Source organism: Meleagris gallopavo, chromosome 1, assembly GCF_905368555.1.
Source record: "Meleagris gallopavo chromosome 1, MGAL_WU_HG_1.1, whole genome shotgun sequence".
NCBI classification, from domain to species: Eukaryota; Metazoa; Chordata; class Aves; order Galliformes; family Phasianidae; genus Meleagris; species Meleagris gallopavo.
This window is the reverse complement of record NC_139404.1, coordinates 68,370,813-68,390,410: the sequence shown is the minus strand read 5'-3', so window position 1 is coordinate 68,390,410 and position 19,598 is coordinate 68,370,813. Positions and strand designations below refer to the sequence as shown.

Below are 19,598 nucleotides of genomic sequence, written 5' to 3'. Positions count from 1 at the left end.
AGCACAGGAAGAAAATGTTTTATTAACATTATTGAAATGGAAATACGGGCTTTTATGCAATTATAGTTGGGAGAACAAAACTAATTTTCATTATCAGATATTTATGGTTGCAAGAAATGTTTTAACTGTCTGTTTGATAAAGGACAAATTTTGCAAAAGAAATATATGTGATGTATTTTCTGTAACTTTCATGTTCTTTTGACCTTTGGATCCTGAAAGCAAACTGCAACACTGTCATACTTTTGGGAATTATAGGGCAATCCTGGTTTCATATAATGGTCCTTGCCACACATCATGTAAATGTGTAATTTATTGAGGTTTCAAGCAATTTTGTCTCAGGGTTCAATTATAGAGTTGCTGCATAAAAGCAATAGTAATTAAATTAAATGGGTATTTTTTGTATGCATCAAATGCATAATTAAGTTCCCTGCATGTAGTTTTGCTCTTGCTGTTATGATTAAACTCAGTGGTACCACAGTCTCAGTTTTCCTTTCATTTATTCCAGCTGAACAAGCCTGGATTTTGTCTTTATTTATACCCAGTATCAGTGAGACACCAACAAATAACCCTGACTGACTATGACATAAATAAAATCTGTTGCAAAGAATCAGCGCCTAAGGGAGCTGTAGCTTTTGACTGGTGATTTCAGCAATATCAGCAAGTTATGTTACTAGTTGGCTTCAGTAAGCAATACTCCATACACTGAAAAAGTGCTCAGTGTCCATAGCACATCCACTGAAAGCTTTCTGCTCCTTATGTACAAAATTAAATGGCACAAACTGGGTGTATGGTACACATTCTTTTCAATAATTTAAGTATTATTATTTTATATATATATTATATGTATTATATATATAGTATAATTTAACTATTCGTATTTAGCAAATTGTTGCCCTCAGTTCTGAAAAACATGAAGTCATCCATTGAACTGATCTTTAAATGTAAAATAATATAATTTTGCTATGCTAAAATTTCATCGATACTCAATAATCTGTTTAATGCTCTGTATTCCGTGCACCTTTTGGATAGTTTTCCAACTCGTGTGTGGTAAAGCCACAGTCATTTTGAAGTGTATTGTTAGGTGATGGGATTATTAAACATCCATATTTTGCACTGACACCAGAAATCAAGTTCTGAGTTAATTAGCATCCAAAACAAAATCTGTATTTAATGCTCAGTAAGGCTAATTCAAGATCTTGTAATCTAATTTTTTCCTGAATAATACTCTCCAAATCCAGACCACAAGGTGTAGCGTACTCACTTTAGGGTTTTGCAAGAGTTGTAGCAGTGGGCAAATGGGGAAGATACAAGGTAGACTCAGGTCTTACTGAGGTTTCAGCGAAAGCTAATACTGACCAGCTTCTCACAAATAATACTTAGTGCCCTGCATAATAAGACTGTAGAAATTTGGTATTCTGTCTGCTCTCTGACTTGTGTTCCCTCTCTATGTTTCAGGTCGAGTTGGGCTGTGGAAAGACATCTTCACTGTTTCAATGAATGAGAAATTTGATTTAGTATATAAACAGAAGATGGGAAAATGTGACCTCACATTTGATTTTTATTTATAAAAAATGCATGCATATGATATCCAGATATAGCTAGAAGTGCTTTATGCATTCATTTATTACCTGCTGGACAAACTACTGTAGCTATTATGTGTAACAAGATTTAAAGAAAGAAAATCAATCTAAGTAAACCATAGCAGATACAGTTATCTTTGATCCTAAACAGCTGTTTATTTTTTGGTATTTTAATTCTTCATCCACACACAAGAACTTCCTAGACAATACTAGAATATTCAGCTGCTATGGAATGTATTATATCAGTATAAGGTATGTATTATATATGCAACTAGAATGTACACCTTTTCAGCCCCACATTGATTATTTAATGTTTTATAAAAGCTTTTCACTAGAACCTAAATAACTGTCCATAAACCAAATAAATTATTTCAGAGGGAATCAAGTAACAGGCCAAATCTGTATGCTAGAATGATCTCAGGGGTTAATCATCATATTTATTTTTATAGCTGGTAAATCAAGTATAAATAAATCCCATTCCAAAATAGTAGCTGATCAAAGTGGGGTTCACACTAAGTTCTGCGCACCCATATCTGTGTAATTTCTGAGTAGGTTCTGTGTACTGGCATACTCTGCAAGACAGGCTTTGTTATGAAATACAGCTGTGATTGTCACTCTAATCACAAAACCCACCCACGTTTCAGATGGATGTCTTCCTGATGGGTGAAGTTCAGCTCCATGCAGAAGGTCAGAAAACAGAAGCTTTCTATGTCCCCAGCTCTCGCTCAGTCCCTCAAAACTGGGCTTAAAAGCATAACATCTGATGCAGAGGTTTTTCTCCAGGAATCAGGCTGACTAATGTTGGTTTCCTGTGTAGATCTGAATTTCACCTGTTAGATACAGGAAGAGAAGATAAGGTGCTGCATATCCTCCAGTTCCACCAAAAGTTAAAAGCATGCAGTACTGTTTTTGTGCTACTGGACTCCATCACACCTAACCTAAGGCTGGTTGTATGTGACACAGTAAGAAGGGAGAGGAAACAGCAGCGTTGAAGGAAGAGAGTTTAAAAATACATCACCAGGTGGGAGTACTGTATGCATGATAGTTTCAGTAATTGTAAGCTATGACTCATCTGGATTATAATCAGAATTCAAGTTTATTACTTTATCTTTTTTATTTTCTATGACAGGTATGCAAACAGCCTGAAGTAGGCTACTATCAATATAAAGCTTTCCAGAATTATTTTATTCTGTTAGGTAATGACATCAATGCCTTTTAGGTTCTCAGCTGCAGGAGGCCCATTTTTGCTGGTCAAATACTCAATCTCACCAAAAGCTGTGAGGAAGGACTAGCAGATTTTTAGTGTTTCAGTTCTGTTGGGAAACAAACTGTCAGTTCAGCTGGCAAGTGGTGTAGCATGATGTGGCTTGACAGCACTTTTCCTTGTATATTTGTGAGTGAAAACGCTTTCTGTGAAATTTTATTTCTATTTTTATATTTTTAGTACTGTATGAATATTAAGCACTACACATTATACTTCTGTGCTTGCTCGCTTATTGAATAAAAGATGTGTTCCATGCGTTGTGGTTTGCTCATTTTGTAGACCTCCTATTCAAGCCATGTCATCATGGGAAATGTATCCTCTTCACTACCAACACTTCCAAACTTAAGACACAAGAATTGCAGAAAACACAATATCAAATCAGACCACTGTCTGACCCTGTGAGCTGTTTCTGACACTGCTAGTAACAAACGCCTATGCAAAAATGTAGTAGAGAGCATAGGATTCTGTGAGCATCTCTGTGTTTAGTAGCTCTTTGTGGAGTTTTTCTTTATGCTAGAATTGACAGCATTCTGTGGCAATAGACTCCACACATAGTGCAGAAAAAGGACTTCCTTTGTTTGCATAGGGGCTGCCATCACGTAGTATAATTTGATGTTCCTTTGTTCTTGAATTGTGATGGCTGATACAGTCACTGTTCCATCCACTCAGGATTTTACACTTCTATCTTACAGCTCCCAGGCAGCTCTATTCTGGAGTCCTAGTCTGTCATACAGAAGGCCAAAACCCACAAACTGGTAAGCCTTCAAGAAGGCAGGAGCAGAAGGAATAGCTGTCTCCTATGTCTTGCTACTGAGAGGACAAAATTTTCCCACACTTAATGTAAGTTTGAGTCAGAAGAAAGATTTAATTAGCACAAAAAATCCACTGAAGTTGCTTTAACCTAAGGACATACAATTTATACTTACCAGTCACTTAAAAGGCTTCTTGTGTTTCTGAAGACACTAGTAGATCATATTCCCATTCTCAAGCATAGCCTATCTTCTTTGCTGCAGAAGACAACCACCCTCAGGCCTCAAACAAAAGCTGGTGGCTTCTAAGCCCACATTTTAACACTTATGTCTATGTGCGTTAATGCCAAATTTAGTATATACAGTCACCAGCTAACATGCTAGAGGAGGAACGGCTAGTGCACTCCAAAAAAACTACATACTACAGACAGTAAGAGCCTCTATGATAATCCATTGTGTATCTACAACTATTCTGGAACTCCATATATTAGACAACAAAGTTACTGTGTGCTAAGAATCTGCTTTCCAGAAAGGCTCTCCTCTGCCAGACTTCATCTCTCCAATCCCTTGACCTCATTGCCCTGAGCCATTAGATGAAATTCATCTAAACCAGAAGCCTGCCCAAAGCCCGTTCCCATAGAAGCCATGCTGAAATTTTACCTTTGGATATCAGGTCTTTCCAAGCATTTCAATCTGTTAAAAGCAATAGGTGGTGAACTCCATATTTTGACAATTTGAACCTTCAGGGCTCAACCAATGTCAGTGTGACTCTGTACAAGTCCCTTGACCAAGTGGCCCAAGATGTATCTGTAGAGAATGCCTTACTGATATAAACTTAGTGTAAATGAAAAACACCATAAAATTAACAGTTATTTTTCCCCCCTCGACATTCAAATTTGCTAATTTTCTAGCTGCTACAAAACTAGAAGTCACTGCTAGTGAGATTTATCACTGTTACGTAGCTGGTAACCCATTTAGTGGTACAAATCAGCAAGATATACAGGGAAGGTTTGGATGGTTTCATTGCAATGGTACTTCAAATGGCCAGCAATTGACCCGTAAAGCACTGAGTACTCTTACTATTAATTAGTACAAATTGGCCTTCATTTGTCATGTGCATTCATGGACACACCCAACACCTCCCAGGCTCAGTCCTTCACTTAGCAGGTGCACATTAAGCAGCACTCAAAAGTGCTTAGCCAAAATTCTCTAGCTGCTACTTCTTAAAGAAATGGAAGCAAAGAAATAGGGCCAAAACCTCTAACCTGTTCTTTGTCAGCACTGGCTATCTACACTTGCAGCTTCAGCCAAGGGTGCCTAAAATGCTGGCAGCATTAACTGGCTTGCCTAAGTGCTGGCATGAAGAACCAAAATGGGAACTGATCTAGATAAAAATGTTTGTGCAGTTTGGAATATAAAAGATTAAAGTATTCTTTGCAGTGAAGTTGGGTAGTAAAGACGAAGTGTATGAGTGATCATTAAAGATTCTCAGTGTTTGTATATAAATCTGTATATACAACATTGCATAAATAGTTCTGACAATAATAATAAAGATTTCTAGGCCCAAATCACCATTTTCATAAGCCATTCAGACTTGCTTGGATTCTAAGTAATCCCACTTTGTAGTTAGAAGCAAAGGTTTAGAGGGAGTCACATCATTCGCCTCTCCCATCAAAATACAAAGGCAAAATAGATTCAATAGCTGAATCAAGTAATATTAACAAAAATACCACAGACTCAGTGACCCACAGAAAGGACATAGCACAGAAACAATTGTGTGTAATCTCACTACATCCTTCTCAGCTATTAGTGTGTTCACTTGCTAATTTTCTTTAGCCACAGGATCTGCAAACTGCTGTCCTCTAGTGTCTGAATCATAAAACGTATGCAGGTGTGTATTTTTTGCTGCTTGTAATGCTGTATATCACAAAGAGAAGAGAGAAGAAATTGCAACCTGCCATCTACTTTATTATGAAATGGAAAGGGGGTCTGCAAAACAAACACCTTCTTTTAAAAATAAGACTTAAACAGATCTCAGCATAATGAGGTTTAGACCTCAAGTGCTGAGTCACACTTCAATGTAATTGCTGTTCTGTCTTCAGGGAGCAGCAAAGAAATCAGCAGCAATTCTGGTCCATACTGGGTTCTCTCTATATCAATAACCTCTCACAAATATGGCAGAGCTACAACAGATTCTGCAAGCAAATCAAACAAAACTTCTTTCCAGACCTCATGCTTAACTCATACACAGCTGCATATAACATCCAGCATCTTGAAAAAATCTGAGCTGCGTGGACTTGCAAGAATGCATGAATGCAAGAAAAGTTTACAAAAATGCAGGATGATTTTCTGTTCTTTATGACTCTATGTGAGAATCATTCTCTGTTAGCCCTGTAGGATTCCTTACCATGAGCTAATTTTATAAACATTGAAGCTGTTGATACCAAGAGACAAAAAGAAGCCTTTGCACTTCCTGTTAATGCAGGGACCTAATTGAGGTTCCTGCGACAAACTGCCAGTATAATTTTTCTGGATTTTGCAACTTCATCTGCTAGTAAATCATAATGCCTCAAAACAACTTTTGTTGGAGTTCTCCCTGTGCACAGATGACAAGCTCTGGGAATACATGCTAGAACAGTTTTAAAAGCCATCACCTGCAGCTGTTCTCTCTGCCTCAATGTCAGAAATGGCCACTGTGGAGGGGAGACAGCAGGTGCAAATGTGAGCTGTCTCCTCAGCTGCTGTAATGCAGTCTGACATATTAACTGAAACAGATACGGGCAGTGGATTCAGTGTAGGCTGATCTGTGGGCTGCAGTTGCAAGGAGACAGAGCATGTCCTCCAGTCCTGCACCTCACACAATAGTAGTCTCCTCAAATCATCACAACTCTTCTGCTATGAGCTACAAAGAACCCGCCACGCGGGTGTTAAACCCATGGTCATCAGCTTTGGTCCCATAATCCAGCCTGTGCCAACACTGAACACTGAACAATTACATATAATAATGTAATCCTCACACACAGTGGCAATGCAACCAGTGTAACTGTGTGCTGTGACCACTATCTTCACAAGTTTTACCTCTGCTTCCATACAGCTGGAAGAAGGCTGCCATAGACACATGAGCACAAAGCACTAGGCACGAGCAGTCTGATCAGAACAACAACAGAACCAAGGAAAACATCTGGATTTCAAGCCCCATGGTATTTTATTTATGCCTCATCAAAAGAACAGGGCTTAGTGAATACAGAAAAACGTATCAGAGAAAGGAAGGATGATCCTGACTATTCTCTGCCAAGGAGGTAGGACCCATACCCGAAAGGGAGGGCCCTTGGTAGGCTTCCAGAGCCCAGAAGTCAGGGCTTCTGTGCATGGCAGGCTCCCTAGGGCACGCTCATCCCTCCTTTGGCCAGTGTATTGGATCCAGGCGATCTTTTAAAGTCTCTTCCAAATCAAGCCATTCCATGATTCTATTACTCAAATTCTTAAAGTGTTCATCCTGCAGGTTATCTCTGTCAGGACATACTGAACCTGCTTGTGGAAAATAGAAAGATTGCGGATGCTCCATCCCTGAAGGCATTCAAGGCCAGGCTGGATGTGGCTCTGGGCAGCCTGGTCTGGTGGTTGGTGACCCTGCACGTAGCAGGGGGGTTGAAACTAGGTGATTATTGCTGTCCTTTTCAACTCAAGCCATTCTATGATTCCACGATCCTATGAATCTCCATTCCTCTCTTTACAAGAGCAATGTGAGCCCAAGCTGAGCCCCGCACCCAATAGAGGCCCGCCTTACTGCTGCCATGCCAACGGCGGGCCCCTCTGCCCAATCAGGAGCGAGGAGCGTCGTTACTATGGCAACAGCGTCCCGGCAACAGGAGAAGCCGGAAGTAGAGCGGCGTGTTGCCATCACCGGTGACTCTGCTTCCCTCCTCCTCTGGGCGGCATGTAACGTCTGCAGTCTGCAGGTGCCGGACCCAGAGCCCGCAAGGAGATGCGTCCGGGAGCAGCAGGATCCGCTCGGAGTGGAGTGACAGAAAGGCCCCGTGTCATCCGGCGGGAAGGGGAATAAAAATGTTATCTTAGAAGGTGACCATCTCTTCTGCCGTTTTGTTGGCTAAGAATTAAATGCACAGGCGGTGGAAGCAGGGTGTGTGGCCTGGAAAGTGTACAGGGATGGCCTCTGGATGTGTAGAGATGTAATCAGATGGGGCTGAACCTGGCAAGGGATTTGAAAAATAACAAAAAGATTCTATAGGTGCATTGGGCAGGAGACAAAGGCCAAGGTGAGTGTACCCCCTCTGATAAATGAAAAGGGAGAAGTGGTATCAACGAACATGAAGAAGGCTGAGGTACTCGATGAGTTCTTTTCTTCAGTCTTCACTGGGCAGTCGGGCTTCCCACGCCTCTCACATCCCTGAACATCTTAGCAGAGGTTGAGGGTGCAAAATTCCTCCTGCTGTAAGCAAAGAGCAAGTCTGAGACCACCTGATGAAACTGAAAAAGTGCAAGGCTATGGTACTTGATAACGTATCCCAGGGTCCTAAAGGAGCTGAATGATGTAGTTGCCAAGCCACTCTCCATCATATTTAAGAAGTCATGGCTGACTGGTAACTGGAAAAAGGGAAGTATCACTCCCATTTTTAAGAAGGGTAGAAAGGAAGACCTGGGAACTACAGATCGGTGAGTCTCACCTCCGTGCCTGGAAAGATCATGGAGGAGATCCTCTTGGAAGCTTTGTTAAGACTTATGCAAGACAAGGCGACAGTCAGCGTGACTTCACCAAAGGCAGACTGTGCCTGACAGGTCTGGAGGCCTTCAGTGATGGAGTAACATCATCAGTGGGCAAAGGAAGAGCAACTAATGTTGCCTACCTGGACATCTGCAAGGTCTGTGACATGGTCCCACACCACATCCTTATCTCTAAGTTGGATTTGAAGGGTGGGATACTCAGCGGATAAAGAATTGGTTAGATGGTTGTAGCCAGAGGAGGTGGTGACAGGTTGTCCCTTAAGTCTGTCTTGGAACCAGTGCTATTTAACATCTTTTATCAATGACCAAGACAGTGGGATTGAGTGAAGTCTCAGCAAGTTTGCAGATGACACTAAGCTGAGTGGTGGAGTTGATACAACAGAAGGAAGGGATGTCATCCAAAGGGACCTGGACAAGCTTGAGAAGTGAAGTCACTTAGATATAATGAGGTTCAACAAGTGCAAGGTTCTGCACCTGCATCAGGGCAATCCCAGGTATATATTGAGAGCACCCTGCAGAGAAGTACATAGGGATTCTTGTGGGCGAAAACCTGATATGAGCTGACAGTAGGCAGCTGCAGCCTGGGAAGTCAACTGTGTCCTGGGCTGCATCGAAAGACTGGTGGCCAGCAGAATGAGGGATGAATGAGGGATGTGATTATCCCTCTCTGCTCTGTCTGAGGCACCATCTGAGGCCCCAAGCACAAGAAAGACATGGAGCTGTTGGAACAGGTCCAGAGGAGGGCCATGAAGAAGCTCTTAGGCCTGGAGTACCTCTCCTACAAAGAAAGGCTGAGGGAACTGGGCTTGTTCAGCCTGGAAAACAGAAGGGAGGTCTCATTGAAGTGTTTCGGTACTAAAGGAAGTTTTTAGACAAGATGGAGGCTGACTTTTTTACCTGGTCTAATAGTGATAGGACAAAGGGGAATGGTTTTGAACTAAAAGAGGGGAGATCTAGATTAGATGTTGGGAGGAAATTTTTTATTTGGACAGTGTTTAGTGATTGGCACTAGCTGCCTAAAAAGCTTGGAAGCTCCATCCCTGGAGGTTTCAAGGCCAGATTGGATGGGGCCCTGGGCAGCCTGATCTAGTGGGTGGCAACCATGCACATAGCAGAGGAATTCAATCTAGGTCTCAAAGGTCCCTTCCAACCCAGCCATTCTATGATTTGTTTTATGATTGCCTCAGCTCTTGTTACTGTGTGCCACTGTAAAGAGGCTGGCTCTGTCCTCTTTGTACCCTCCCTTCAGGTATCTGTACATACTGAGGAGCCTTCTTTTTTCTAGGCTAAACAGCCTCAGCTGTCTAAGCCTTTACTCACAGGAGATATGCTCCAGTCCCTCAGAATCATAGAATATCCTGAGTTGGAACTGACTTGCAATGACAATTGAATCCAATGCTTGTCTCCATACAGAACCAGTCCAAAATAAAATCCTATATCTGAGAGCATTGTCCAAATGCTCCTTGAACTCTGGCACTTGTAACCATGCCCACTACCCTGGGAAGCCTGCTCTGATGCCCAACCACCCTGTGGTGAAGAACTTTTTCCTAACACCCAGCCTGACTGTCCCCTGACACAGCTCCGTACCATTCCCTCGAGCACCACTGCTGTCACCAGAGAGCAGAGATCAGTGCCCACCCCTTTTTTTCTCTTCTGGAGAAGCTGTAGGGCACTGTGCAGAAACTGTCCCACTACCAGCATGAATTGGCTAGCAGTGATGTGCTTGATGCTCCCCAGAGTATGAATGACTCTTTTGTCTGCTAAGGCACAGAGCCCCTAGATCCCTTTCCACAAAGTTGCTCTCCAGCCTAATCACCTAATCACTTGGTGGCACTATGATGTATTCTTTCCAGTGACCCCCTGCCTCTCTTGTATGGTGGGGCTCAGAACTGGGCACAGTAGTGTGTAAACTATGCCTCATCGTATCTGAATATGCCAAAGAGCAACAGCTCCCAAAGCTCTGAGCTATAGAGCATTGTCATTTCTCAGAATTTCTGCCAGAAGCTCACGTAACAGTGCTTGCAATTGCCTGTTGAAGCTGTATGGTTGTATGGAACAGATGCAGATCCTTTAACATTGCTTAACATTGCCCCATAGGTCACCAGTGAGCCACAGATATGAAACTGTTGTATATATCATGCAATACTGTCCCTGTCTGATTGTTATTTTCCCAGCTGGCTTTTCTGTTCATACTTACAATATAGTTTGCTTCAGATTCCTGGTGAGAAAAATTAATAATAGCTCTTCATAAAACAAGTAATTAGTGTAATAAACTGATGTCTGGTACATGTGTTTTTCTCCTGCAAAAGCTTAGAAGTCTAAACATTTAAGCAACTTAGCTGTTTAATAAAACAGCAGTTGTTTTTTTTTTTCTAATTGAAAAATGTTTCTTGTGTTGTTTTTTTTCTTTTTTCTTTTTTCTTTTTAAATGAGTTTGAGTGCATTAATGTGCATAGCCTTAAAGATAGTGGCTAAAAGCATTTTTACTGATAATTCTGTGTTGTTTGGTAAAGATGTTAGTTTACTGCTAGTTTCCTGCTCTAAACTGTATAAAAGTCTTCATGTAGGAGATAGCTCTTGATGACTAGAAGCAAGCAGATGGAGCTCAAAGTATCAGTGGTTGTACTGGATGCTGCTACAGTCAAAATCAGCAAATTATGTCTCACTACAAGAAATGATTTTTTTTTCTCTCATTGCTGTTGCCAGACACACCACTTCCTTTCATGTCCTAATTTCTTGTATATTCTGATAATTCTGGTAGAAACCCAGGGGAGACTATGGCCAGAGTGACAAGCATGGAAGACTTAAGTGCCTTACACTCATCCTCTCAAGGAGTCACATTTACTCCAGGACCTCACTTTAAGCTAAACAGAGCATCATTGCATGGCAATAGGCAGCACTCAATTAAATCAGCTGTGTGTTTGTACTCAAGTCTAAGCTTTCACAGCACTGGGACTCTGAGCGATTGAAGGATTTTGATTTAGAGGACAAATTGTAACTTTCAAATAGCCTTGTCTTTTCAGTCTTTTCTGAACGATTTGTTGGGGTTCAGTGCTGTCTTTCAGTGTAGCAAACTGTGATGGTCAAGGAGCCCTTCTGTCATTTGGAGTTTGGGGCACATTTCCTTCAGCACTTTGAGAGAAGTCCTCTCACGCAGATAAACTATGGTTATAGGATCCTGTAGACCATGGGTTTCCAACCTTTTGACTTGCCCGGACTGCATTAAATGAAGAGGAATTGACTTAGACCACATAAGTTGCTCCAAAAGTAATGCCTCCTCTTTATTTCCATGGAAACTATAGCAGATACAAAGAGCACAGCAACTCTTCTTGATGGAGCAAATTCTCAGCTACAAAATACTATTTTTCAGCATAGCCACCACCATTTTCACTAGCAATGGACAAGAGCCTGCATCCTGTGCTTGTCAAAACCTACACCAGTGAAGGTGATCCGCTGCTGCCACTGCTGAAACACACACCCACCATCTCACAATGCTCACATCCACTATGTGATCTCCATAAATGTTCAGCAAGTGTCAATGAATGTCAACAACTGCCTTTTTTCTTCATGGAGGAATTCAGTGACCTTTGCTTCATCAACACTTCCATGTCAGAAACCATTTTGTCACACTGTCCTTCTGCTGCCATCTGTCACACAGCAATAAAACATAATGGAATATTGGTGGGAAGGTTCAATTTCTGCTGCCATACCACCAACATCAGCCTCTGACATTGTGAGCCAAAATAATAAAATAGGAGACATTACTTTTGGAGCACTCCTTTTGAAATATGTTATATAATTAATGTACATAAATAAGAAAGCACATTTTATTTTTTAATATTTCTATTAAAACAGTAAAAAAAAACAACAACAAAAGCAAAGAACTGGTCTGACATTTGTTCTTGATTTTTGTGAAACAAATGCATCAGTTCAGTGGCAGTGGTTGTAATTCTTAGTGAGCTCTCAAGGCACTCATCAGAGAGTCTTTTTAATTAAATGTTGCTCTTCCTGTGCTCCATCCACGACAACAGTTGTTCACAAGTGCCAAATATTGCCAAAAGTGATGAAATGAATAAGGTGCGATTGTGAAGTGAGAGATATTATCTGGCAAGAGAGGTCTTACAAAAGTCGGGTAAAGAGGCATGTTCAAAATTTTGAGTTGAATATCACAGTTTCTCTATATTCTCTATACAGACAGTTTGAAAACTGTATTTATGATGAATGAAAATGAAGTTTCAAACATATAAAAAAATTGATGATTTTTTTCTGCAATCTTGAAACCCGTTTTCAAATTCCTTTATCAAAATGGAAAGCACAGCTGTGTATTTTTCTCTGCTCACAGAACAGCGTTTAATCAATGTATCAAAACGCGTACACTTATTTGCCATAACTTGAGTGGGCACTGCACTGAACACTCCCCATGTCCTGGCTTCAGCCAAGACAGTGTTAATAGCCCACTGATGTGTGGTTGTTGCTGAGCGATGGGTGCGTGCCTGGGGCTGGGTTGTGCTGCATGGCAAGGCAGAGGCACCACCATGATGTTGTGGGATGGGGGGAGGTCTCAGGACGGTCTGGGCCAGGCTGTAGGTTGTACATTCCTGCTGTAGACCTAACAACATCAATCTAGATCTACCGGTGGAAAGAGGGAGGAAGAGGAAACCATGGCCCTTCTCATCTAATTCTTGTTACAATTGCTTCTGTATTTGTAGGTAAACAATATAAAATGTATTTTACTCCCTTCTCTGAAGTCCATTTGATCTTTGGACTATTGTCTCATTTATATTCTTAAATCACTTACAAGATCACTGTTGCCAGTTATAATACATTACCATATATGATACACATCTTGTCCCTTGGTACTCACTTGAAATGACTGCTCCCTTTAGAGTTCATTTTCTGAAGCAGTAAGATTAATAGTTTGTTCCAATCAAGTATGAACTTGCTGTTAATCCCCACATGGGCATTCCTTTTGCAAGTAATTTGTAATTATTATCATGCAAGGCTTCCTCTGTCATGGCACATGTCATGTCCTCCTCTCCTGCCATGTAGCTTCAGATATAGGGAGTACGAGTAGGAGTAAGCAGTGATAGCATTTCTGATTTCACTGAAGCTGTATCCAACCATGCTTTCTGAATTCTTTCCTTTGTCAGAAAGGGTAGGAGTTGAAATTAGATATACATGGCATCCATGATTGTATCTTTTCTGGGCAAGAAAGAGATGATCATAAGAACGCTACTAGAGGATTCCCATACAGCAAGGATGTCAATAACAAGAACCTGTATTTTGCCATTTTCATTTTTGTAAACAAAGTTTCTTCTGAAGGCAGTTATCTTTTCTTTAAGAGCAGATCCTAGATTAAATTTGGAGCAAACATGCAGATGAGCTCATCTCTGTTTTCAGATTTCTGCAGGTAATTAAATGCTTTTGCTGCAGCTGAATTTCACTCACTATGAATCCAAAAGAAACATCAGGCAAAAACTTCTGGTCCTCTTCTAGTTCTTTTTCAGGTCCAATGAGAGCTGGAGGTGTCTAAAGTAACACAAGGCATCTCTGCACACTACACTGCACTGTCAGGGACATTGCTCTTTTTGCATTGCTGGGCAAGTTTTTTGAGGGAAAGAGGCTGACATGAACTAAAATACATGCTACCTGTAATCTCAACATACAAACAATGAATGCTGAACCCTCTAGTATGTGATGCCTCTACAGAAAACTCGGTAACTGGATAAAATACAGGGCAAAGAGATCTGTAATGGGATACTGTCATGTAACACCCTTATGCTTTGTTTTCAACTTTGTTGTTTTCAACTTTTAAAACGTCAATGTTTTGGCTGTAGTTCCAGAAAGGCAGGCCTTGGAATATTTTATATATTTTATTAGAATGTGATGATTTTATAGTAATGATGTGCAGAAGCTTTTTTTTTTTTTTTTTTTTTTTTTTTTTAATTGTGCATAAAATAGAGAAAATAGTAACTATTCTTTTCAGGAATGAAAGATCTGTAAGTTATCCAAATCTGTGGGCAAGCAGTAGCAAGTAGTGTCTGCAAATTAACTAGTTTCTGTTGAATTCTCAGAAAAAATATATGACTTCAGCTGAGTATCTGATGACTGTCTAATATATTTTACAGCTACATCTGTGAGCTCTGTCCTAGGTCTTGTTTTCTTCTCCCAGGACGTTGGACAGATCTTCAAAAGACAACTGAAAAAGACGATGAACTGAAAAAAAGCATTTCAAATGCTTGATGTTGCTCAGACCCTGACAGTCACAAAGGATGAATTTTGGAGAGTGACTGAAACCTTTCTTATCCACCTAACAGAATCTGAATTTGATGCTATGCTGGCAGAGATATGCTAAGTCATTGCTGTTTATAACCATTTAAAGGCTATTCCTATCTGTCAGAAGCAAAATTTCCATGTTCCAGGGGGAGCAGGTTCAAGACAAATATGGTTGAAACTACTTATATGAGTAGTTCAAGTGAAAGTAATAGAGAACCTGCAAAAGCATTGTGAATAAATAAATTGGCTAGTGGTGGTGATTATGTTGAAAAATAGTGTTTTGTAGCTGAGAATTTGCTCTATCAAATAGAGCTATTGTGCTTTTTGTATCTGTTGTATTTTCCACTGAAATAAATAGCAGGCATTACTTTAAAAGCAACCTATGTATAAGAAGATTTTGTTTGTGGCATGTTGAAAGATTTGTGAAAGATTTGATTGTGGCATTTGAAAGAGTTGCAATTTATTACCAGACTCTGAGACACCACTCAAAGCTTAAATTCATATACATGCTGTGTTACAAACATACATGGATTAGGTTGTGAACTCTGAGATGGAGACCAGATGCTTTCAGTCTGGATGGGGAGTTTGTCAGCACACTTTACAATTTGTTAACTTATGAACCAAAGTAGGACTGAACTTGAAGGAATGTTGGGCATTAATATGATATTGTAACTGAGACATTGGTCATAAACAGAGTGGATTCTATTGCAGAATTGGTACCAGTATTATTATACACTTTATTTTTTGTCCTGTAAATGTAGGCAATTGCTTTATATCTTTTTTTTTTTCCCTTCCCCTAACATAGTTGAACTAAATATAATAATATTTGCATTTTGAACTAATTAGTCTTTAATGGGTTAAGCCCATTTCAGCTAAGATTATTATAAAATTCCTTGCTAACAATAAATTGCCCCTAGGAGGACACACACACCTGAAACACTTTAAACACTCTTTCTGAGCAAGAAAAGGAGCTGAAGGGAATGAATCTGCTTTCATATGTACATGTGAAAGATCACAGAGCTAAAGAGTTGAGAAATATTTGTCTTACTTGATGGAAAGTCTTTTAGGTTGTACTTTCTTGCTGGAGGATTTATGAGGCATTACATTTATGTTCTGCTTAATTATAGACAAGTTGCTGAGAAGTAGTAATGCATAATATACAGAACAAAAGAAAAAATAAAATGAATTTAGTTTTACTAAGAAAATAATAAGTTAGTAATACAAATGAAGTATTTAAATTATCTATTATCACTGAAGAATCATAGAATCATTAAGCTTGGAAATGACCTCTAAGATCATCCAGTCCAACCATCGATCTACCACCACCATACTCACTAGCCACGTCCCTCAGTGCCACATCTACCCTTTTCTTGAGCACCTCCAAGGATGAGGACTCCACTGTTTCCCTGGGCAGCCTGTTCCAATACTTGAACATTGCAGGACATATTTATGTACGTGTATGCTATGTGCATGTTATGTACATGTTTATGCACATGAAGAACACATTTATGTACTTATGCATGTACTTATCTATGTATATTGAAATACAGATCTCAAATATTGGCAGAGCTACTGTGCCCTATCTTGATTTCCTGTCAAAGTTCACTAAAGATGTTGGAGGTAGCAGCATGCTAAAAAAACTAAACTTTCTATGTTACACAGCCAAATTACTCCTAAATTGTAATCATGAATCTAACTCTGATAGCAGAATCTAGCTGCTGATGTGAGCTTCTAGTAAGATAGTCATACAATAAATTCTTTTCCAAAAATGCTTCTCCTATATATTTAATTGATGTAATTGCTGTAGGAATATTGACTAATTGCCAAAGGGAAGGGACAAGTCTCTTAAGCAACAGATCTGCTATTGGAAAAATATGAATCTTTAAGACTATCTCTTCACTGAATTAACACTGCAAATTACTCTATATGAAAGAAATTATAACCAATGCAGTTTCATAAGGATTCAAAAGCATGCTGCTAACGTTGATGCCTTTAAGGGAAAGACTGAAGCCAAGATAAGGGAGTCAGAATGTTGAAATGTTTCAGAATTCAGTTCCTTAGGATTAAATAGCTCACGTTTTTCTTTGTTTGCAGTGCAATTAATTTTTCAACAGTAAAATTAAGATGCCAACTCTGTGTGACCTAGGATTAAGTCTGGGTTCTTCACTTTTAATGGAAGATGATACTTGAGAAGTAAAATGGAAAATAGATCTGCACTTTACATAAAAATAATAATTATAAAAAACAAAGTTGTGCTCTCACAGCAGCACATATATTTAGTGAAGCACTAAATATTTTTTCACCACCACACTTTCTACCCCTCCCTGTTCCTTCCAGTGAAATATAAAGGTTGTAATTTTGAAAGGGGATCTGCAGGGAAGTTCTTTTTCCTTCAGTTTGTACTGTGGGTTTGTATGATCTGGGCTTCAAAAAATATGCTGTACATTCCAGTCCAACTTTGTTCCCAGCAAGTGCAAAGCTAAGAAAACTCTCAGACAAAGAGAGAATGAAGGAGTGTAATACTGGGGATACAAAAATTTGAAAGGAGGCAAGAGGAAGAAGAGGAGCAGCAAAAGAAAAGCAGAAAAAGGGAGGGACTCTCTCCCAGTGAGACAGGAGAGCTTAAAAATTCTAATTAATTAGTGAAAACTAATTAAATAACAAATGAAGGATCTTTCCTGGAATAAAAGGTTAATCTTTTCTTTATTACATGGAATATAATAAAATGGTAAAGCTTTTTATACACTCGGGGTTGGATTTTCCTCCAACGTTCAAGGGGAATGTTACTCTTGATTTCCTTTTAAACTCGCTAAAATGTGGAAAATAGGGGCCATCCTTTGAAGCTCTTGTCTTTTGACCAGTTCGTTGATTAGGGATCTTTTCTGAAACAGTGCAGCATGGGGAAGCAAAGGTAATGGTGGAATTGAGTGCTGTTAGAAATAGACATCTGCACGTCCACCACTGGAGGGCAGTACAGGTGCTGTTTTCCAAAAGTTTTTCTAAGAGGGATTCTGAGAACGACTTTATCCCCTTGTTTAAAAATCTGCCTATTCCACTGAAATCAGAGGCTAAAATTATGGCAGAAGTTTGCTTTGAGGACTTCATCCCACAGATACCAATATGAATAAAACTGTGCAAAGCTTTTCAGAAGCAGTTACTTAAGGTTGAGACACGAGACAAGCATGGAAAGAGTAGGATTTGGCAACTGTTAAGACTACAAGGAAAGTACACTTGGATAGTATTTGACTCTGAAAATAACCTGGCCTGTTGCTTGGTGCAAGTCAATGGATCATGGATAGAAAGGTAAAGGGAAGGCAATACATCTTTTATTTTGAAAAAGATTTTTAATTTAAAATGTTTCTGGTGATGGTAGATCTCAGAGTTGTGCAGGGGAGGGGGCAGGAGGCTTGCTTAAAGTTCTCTAAGGAACACTTGATGAGAGAAAGAGGGGAGAACTGTCACTGCTACTTCTTGACCATGGAATTCCTGTATCATCCTAAGGGTGAGATCCATCCGTTTGTGTCCCGTACAGCAGCAAAAAATAAAAATTAGCATCCTTGAACAAAAAAAGTTCCATTCTAACAGTCATCATGCTTGTGGATAAGAGACAGTTGCCACATCTGTCCTGCTCAGGGACAGATTTTGTGATTTTGTCTATAAGAGGCACAGAACGGTGAAGAGCAGCTGGAACGAAGGCAGGATCAAGCTGCTTTCTTGCTTTTTTATTGGTTTGCATACTAAGACAAAACTCTCACAGTGATGTCCCTGCAATGGTCTTCAACAGTGCTGTGATGCACTTGTGGTTTATGTTCATTTTTTTGTTTATTATTTTTGGTTTATTAAAGCAAGGTTACCAAAGAATGACATTAAGTCAGCTGGAATTCCTGCTCACCAAGAAGGTATGTTGACCACGGTAATAACAGAAACCTCATGCTGGCATAGTAGTTCATTTCAGATAATAAGTAGGTAGTGCTCTCGATGTATTGCTATCAATTTAGTAATGTACGTAAGAGGATTTTGACTTGTTGCATTATGAAGATCTTATCATATAGGTATGCTTAAGGTTCGGTTGTACCAGGTTTTTTATTATGCTAAAGTAATAAGTGTTTTAAAAGCTTCTTGTTTCTAATCTATGCTGTGAATCCCTTTTTAACATCAAAAACCGAAGCATTCTTCAAGTCTTGCAATTAACCTCTGGCATAGGACTAGCATATTCCCACTGTGATTTTATTTCTTAGTTACAAGATACTTATGGCTTGAATTACAATGCTTGACTTAGCTATGAAACTAGATTCTTCATACCAGTACAACTTCTGTAATTGCTTAGCCCTTTGCAAGACTGAAGTAAAACAGTTCAGTCGCATTGGAAGAATTGCATTTTAACCATTTTGTATTCTTGAAAGTATTCAGCTGCCTAAGAGCTCAGGCTTCTTACATCTCAGACACATTGCTGAACAGCATGAAAACACTTTTTTGAATTGAAGAAGAGGTGGTGATATGGCTATGAGAAACATAAATTTACTAATTTATGTAAGAAACTGAACCATGCAAACCTGTCCATTAGCATTACAACCTATTGCATTTGGACATTCACAGATTAACTTGATGTCACATATCTTGGTAAGTGTTGCTATTTGCAAGCACACCGAAAAGTATTCTGTCCCTTCTAGAGAACTGTGTGGCAGTCTTACTGCCTCTACTATGAGACACTTCGTAGAAGAAGAAATACATTAAACATAACCTGATGTAAAATTCAAGGAAATTTCTACCTCCTGCTGAGCTTGGCATGGACTTGGCCTGTAATTTGGGAGGAAGAAATAAAATCTTTCTGATTTCACAGCTGTTATTGCACCTCAGGGCTGCAGTAGTATTTGCAACCCATTTGCTTCCCTTCCACTGGGTAGGACATCTGAATATATCCTCACTCTAGCCTGAATAAAATATTAACATATCGCAAGGCTGTTAGGACAGATTGTATCCAAGACA

General features: G+C 39.7%; 2 protein-coding genes across 4 annotated transcripts in view; both read left to right on the top strand.

The window, feature by feature from the left end:
- The window catches only part of SULT4A1 (sulfotransferase family 4A member 1), a 32,574-nt gene extending 29,475 nt beyond the window's left edge, over positions 1–3,099 (top strand). For both annotated transcript variants that reach the window (XR_014885419.1, XM_085232605.1), the window contains one exon: positions 1,456–3,099. Coding sequence is in view for 1 of the 2 variants with exons in the window: in XM_085232605.1 (XP_085088731.1) it covers positions 1,456–1,568 (113 nt within the window). In the remaining variant the exon portion in view is untranslated. The remainder of the gene's footprint in view (positions 1–1,455) is intronic.
- A 4,350-nt stretch (positions 3,100–7,449) lies between these two features.
- The window catches only part of EFCAB6 (EF-hand calcium binding domain 6), a 111,091-nt gene continuing 98,942 nt past the window's right edge, over positions 7,450–19,598 (top strand). The window contains exon 1 of one of the 2 annotated variants that reach the window (XM_085232594.1): positions 7,450–7,673. The gene's annotated coding sequence lies outside the window, so the exon portion shown is untranslated. Of the gene's footprint in view, positions 8,474–19,598 lie in introns of both variants that reach the window. The other variant, XM_085232586.1, reaches the window with a different exon arrangement.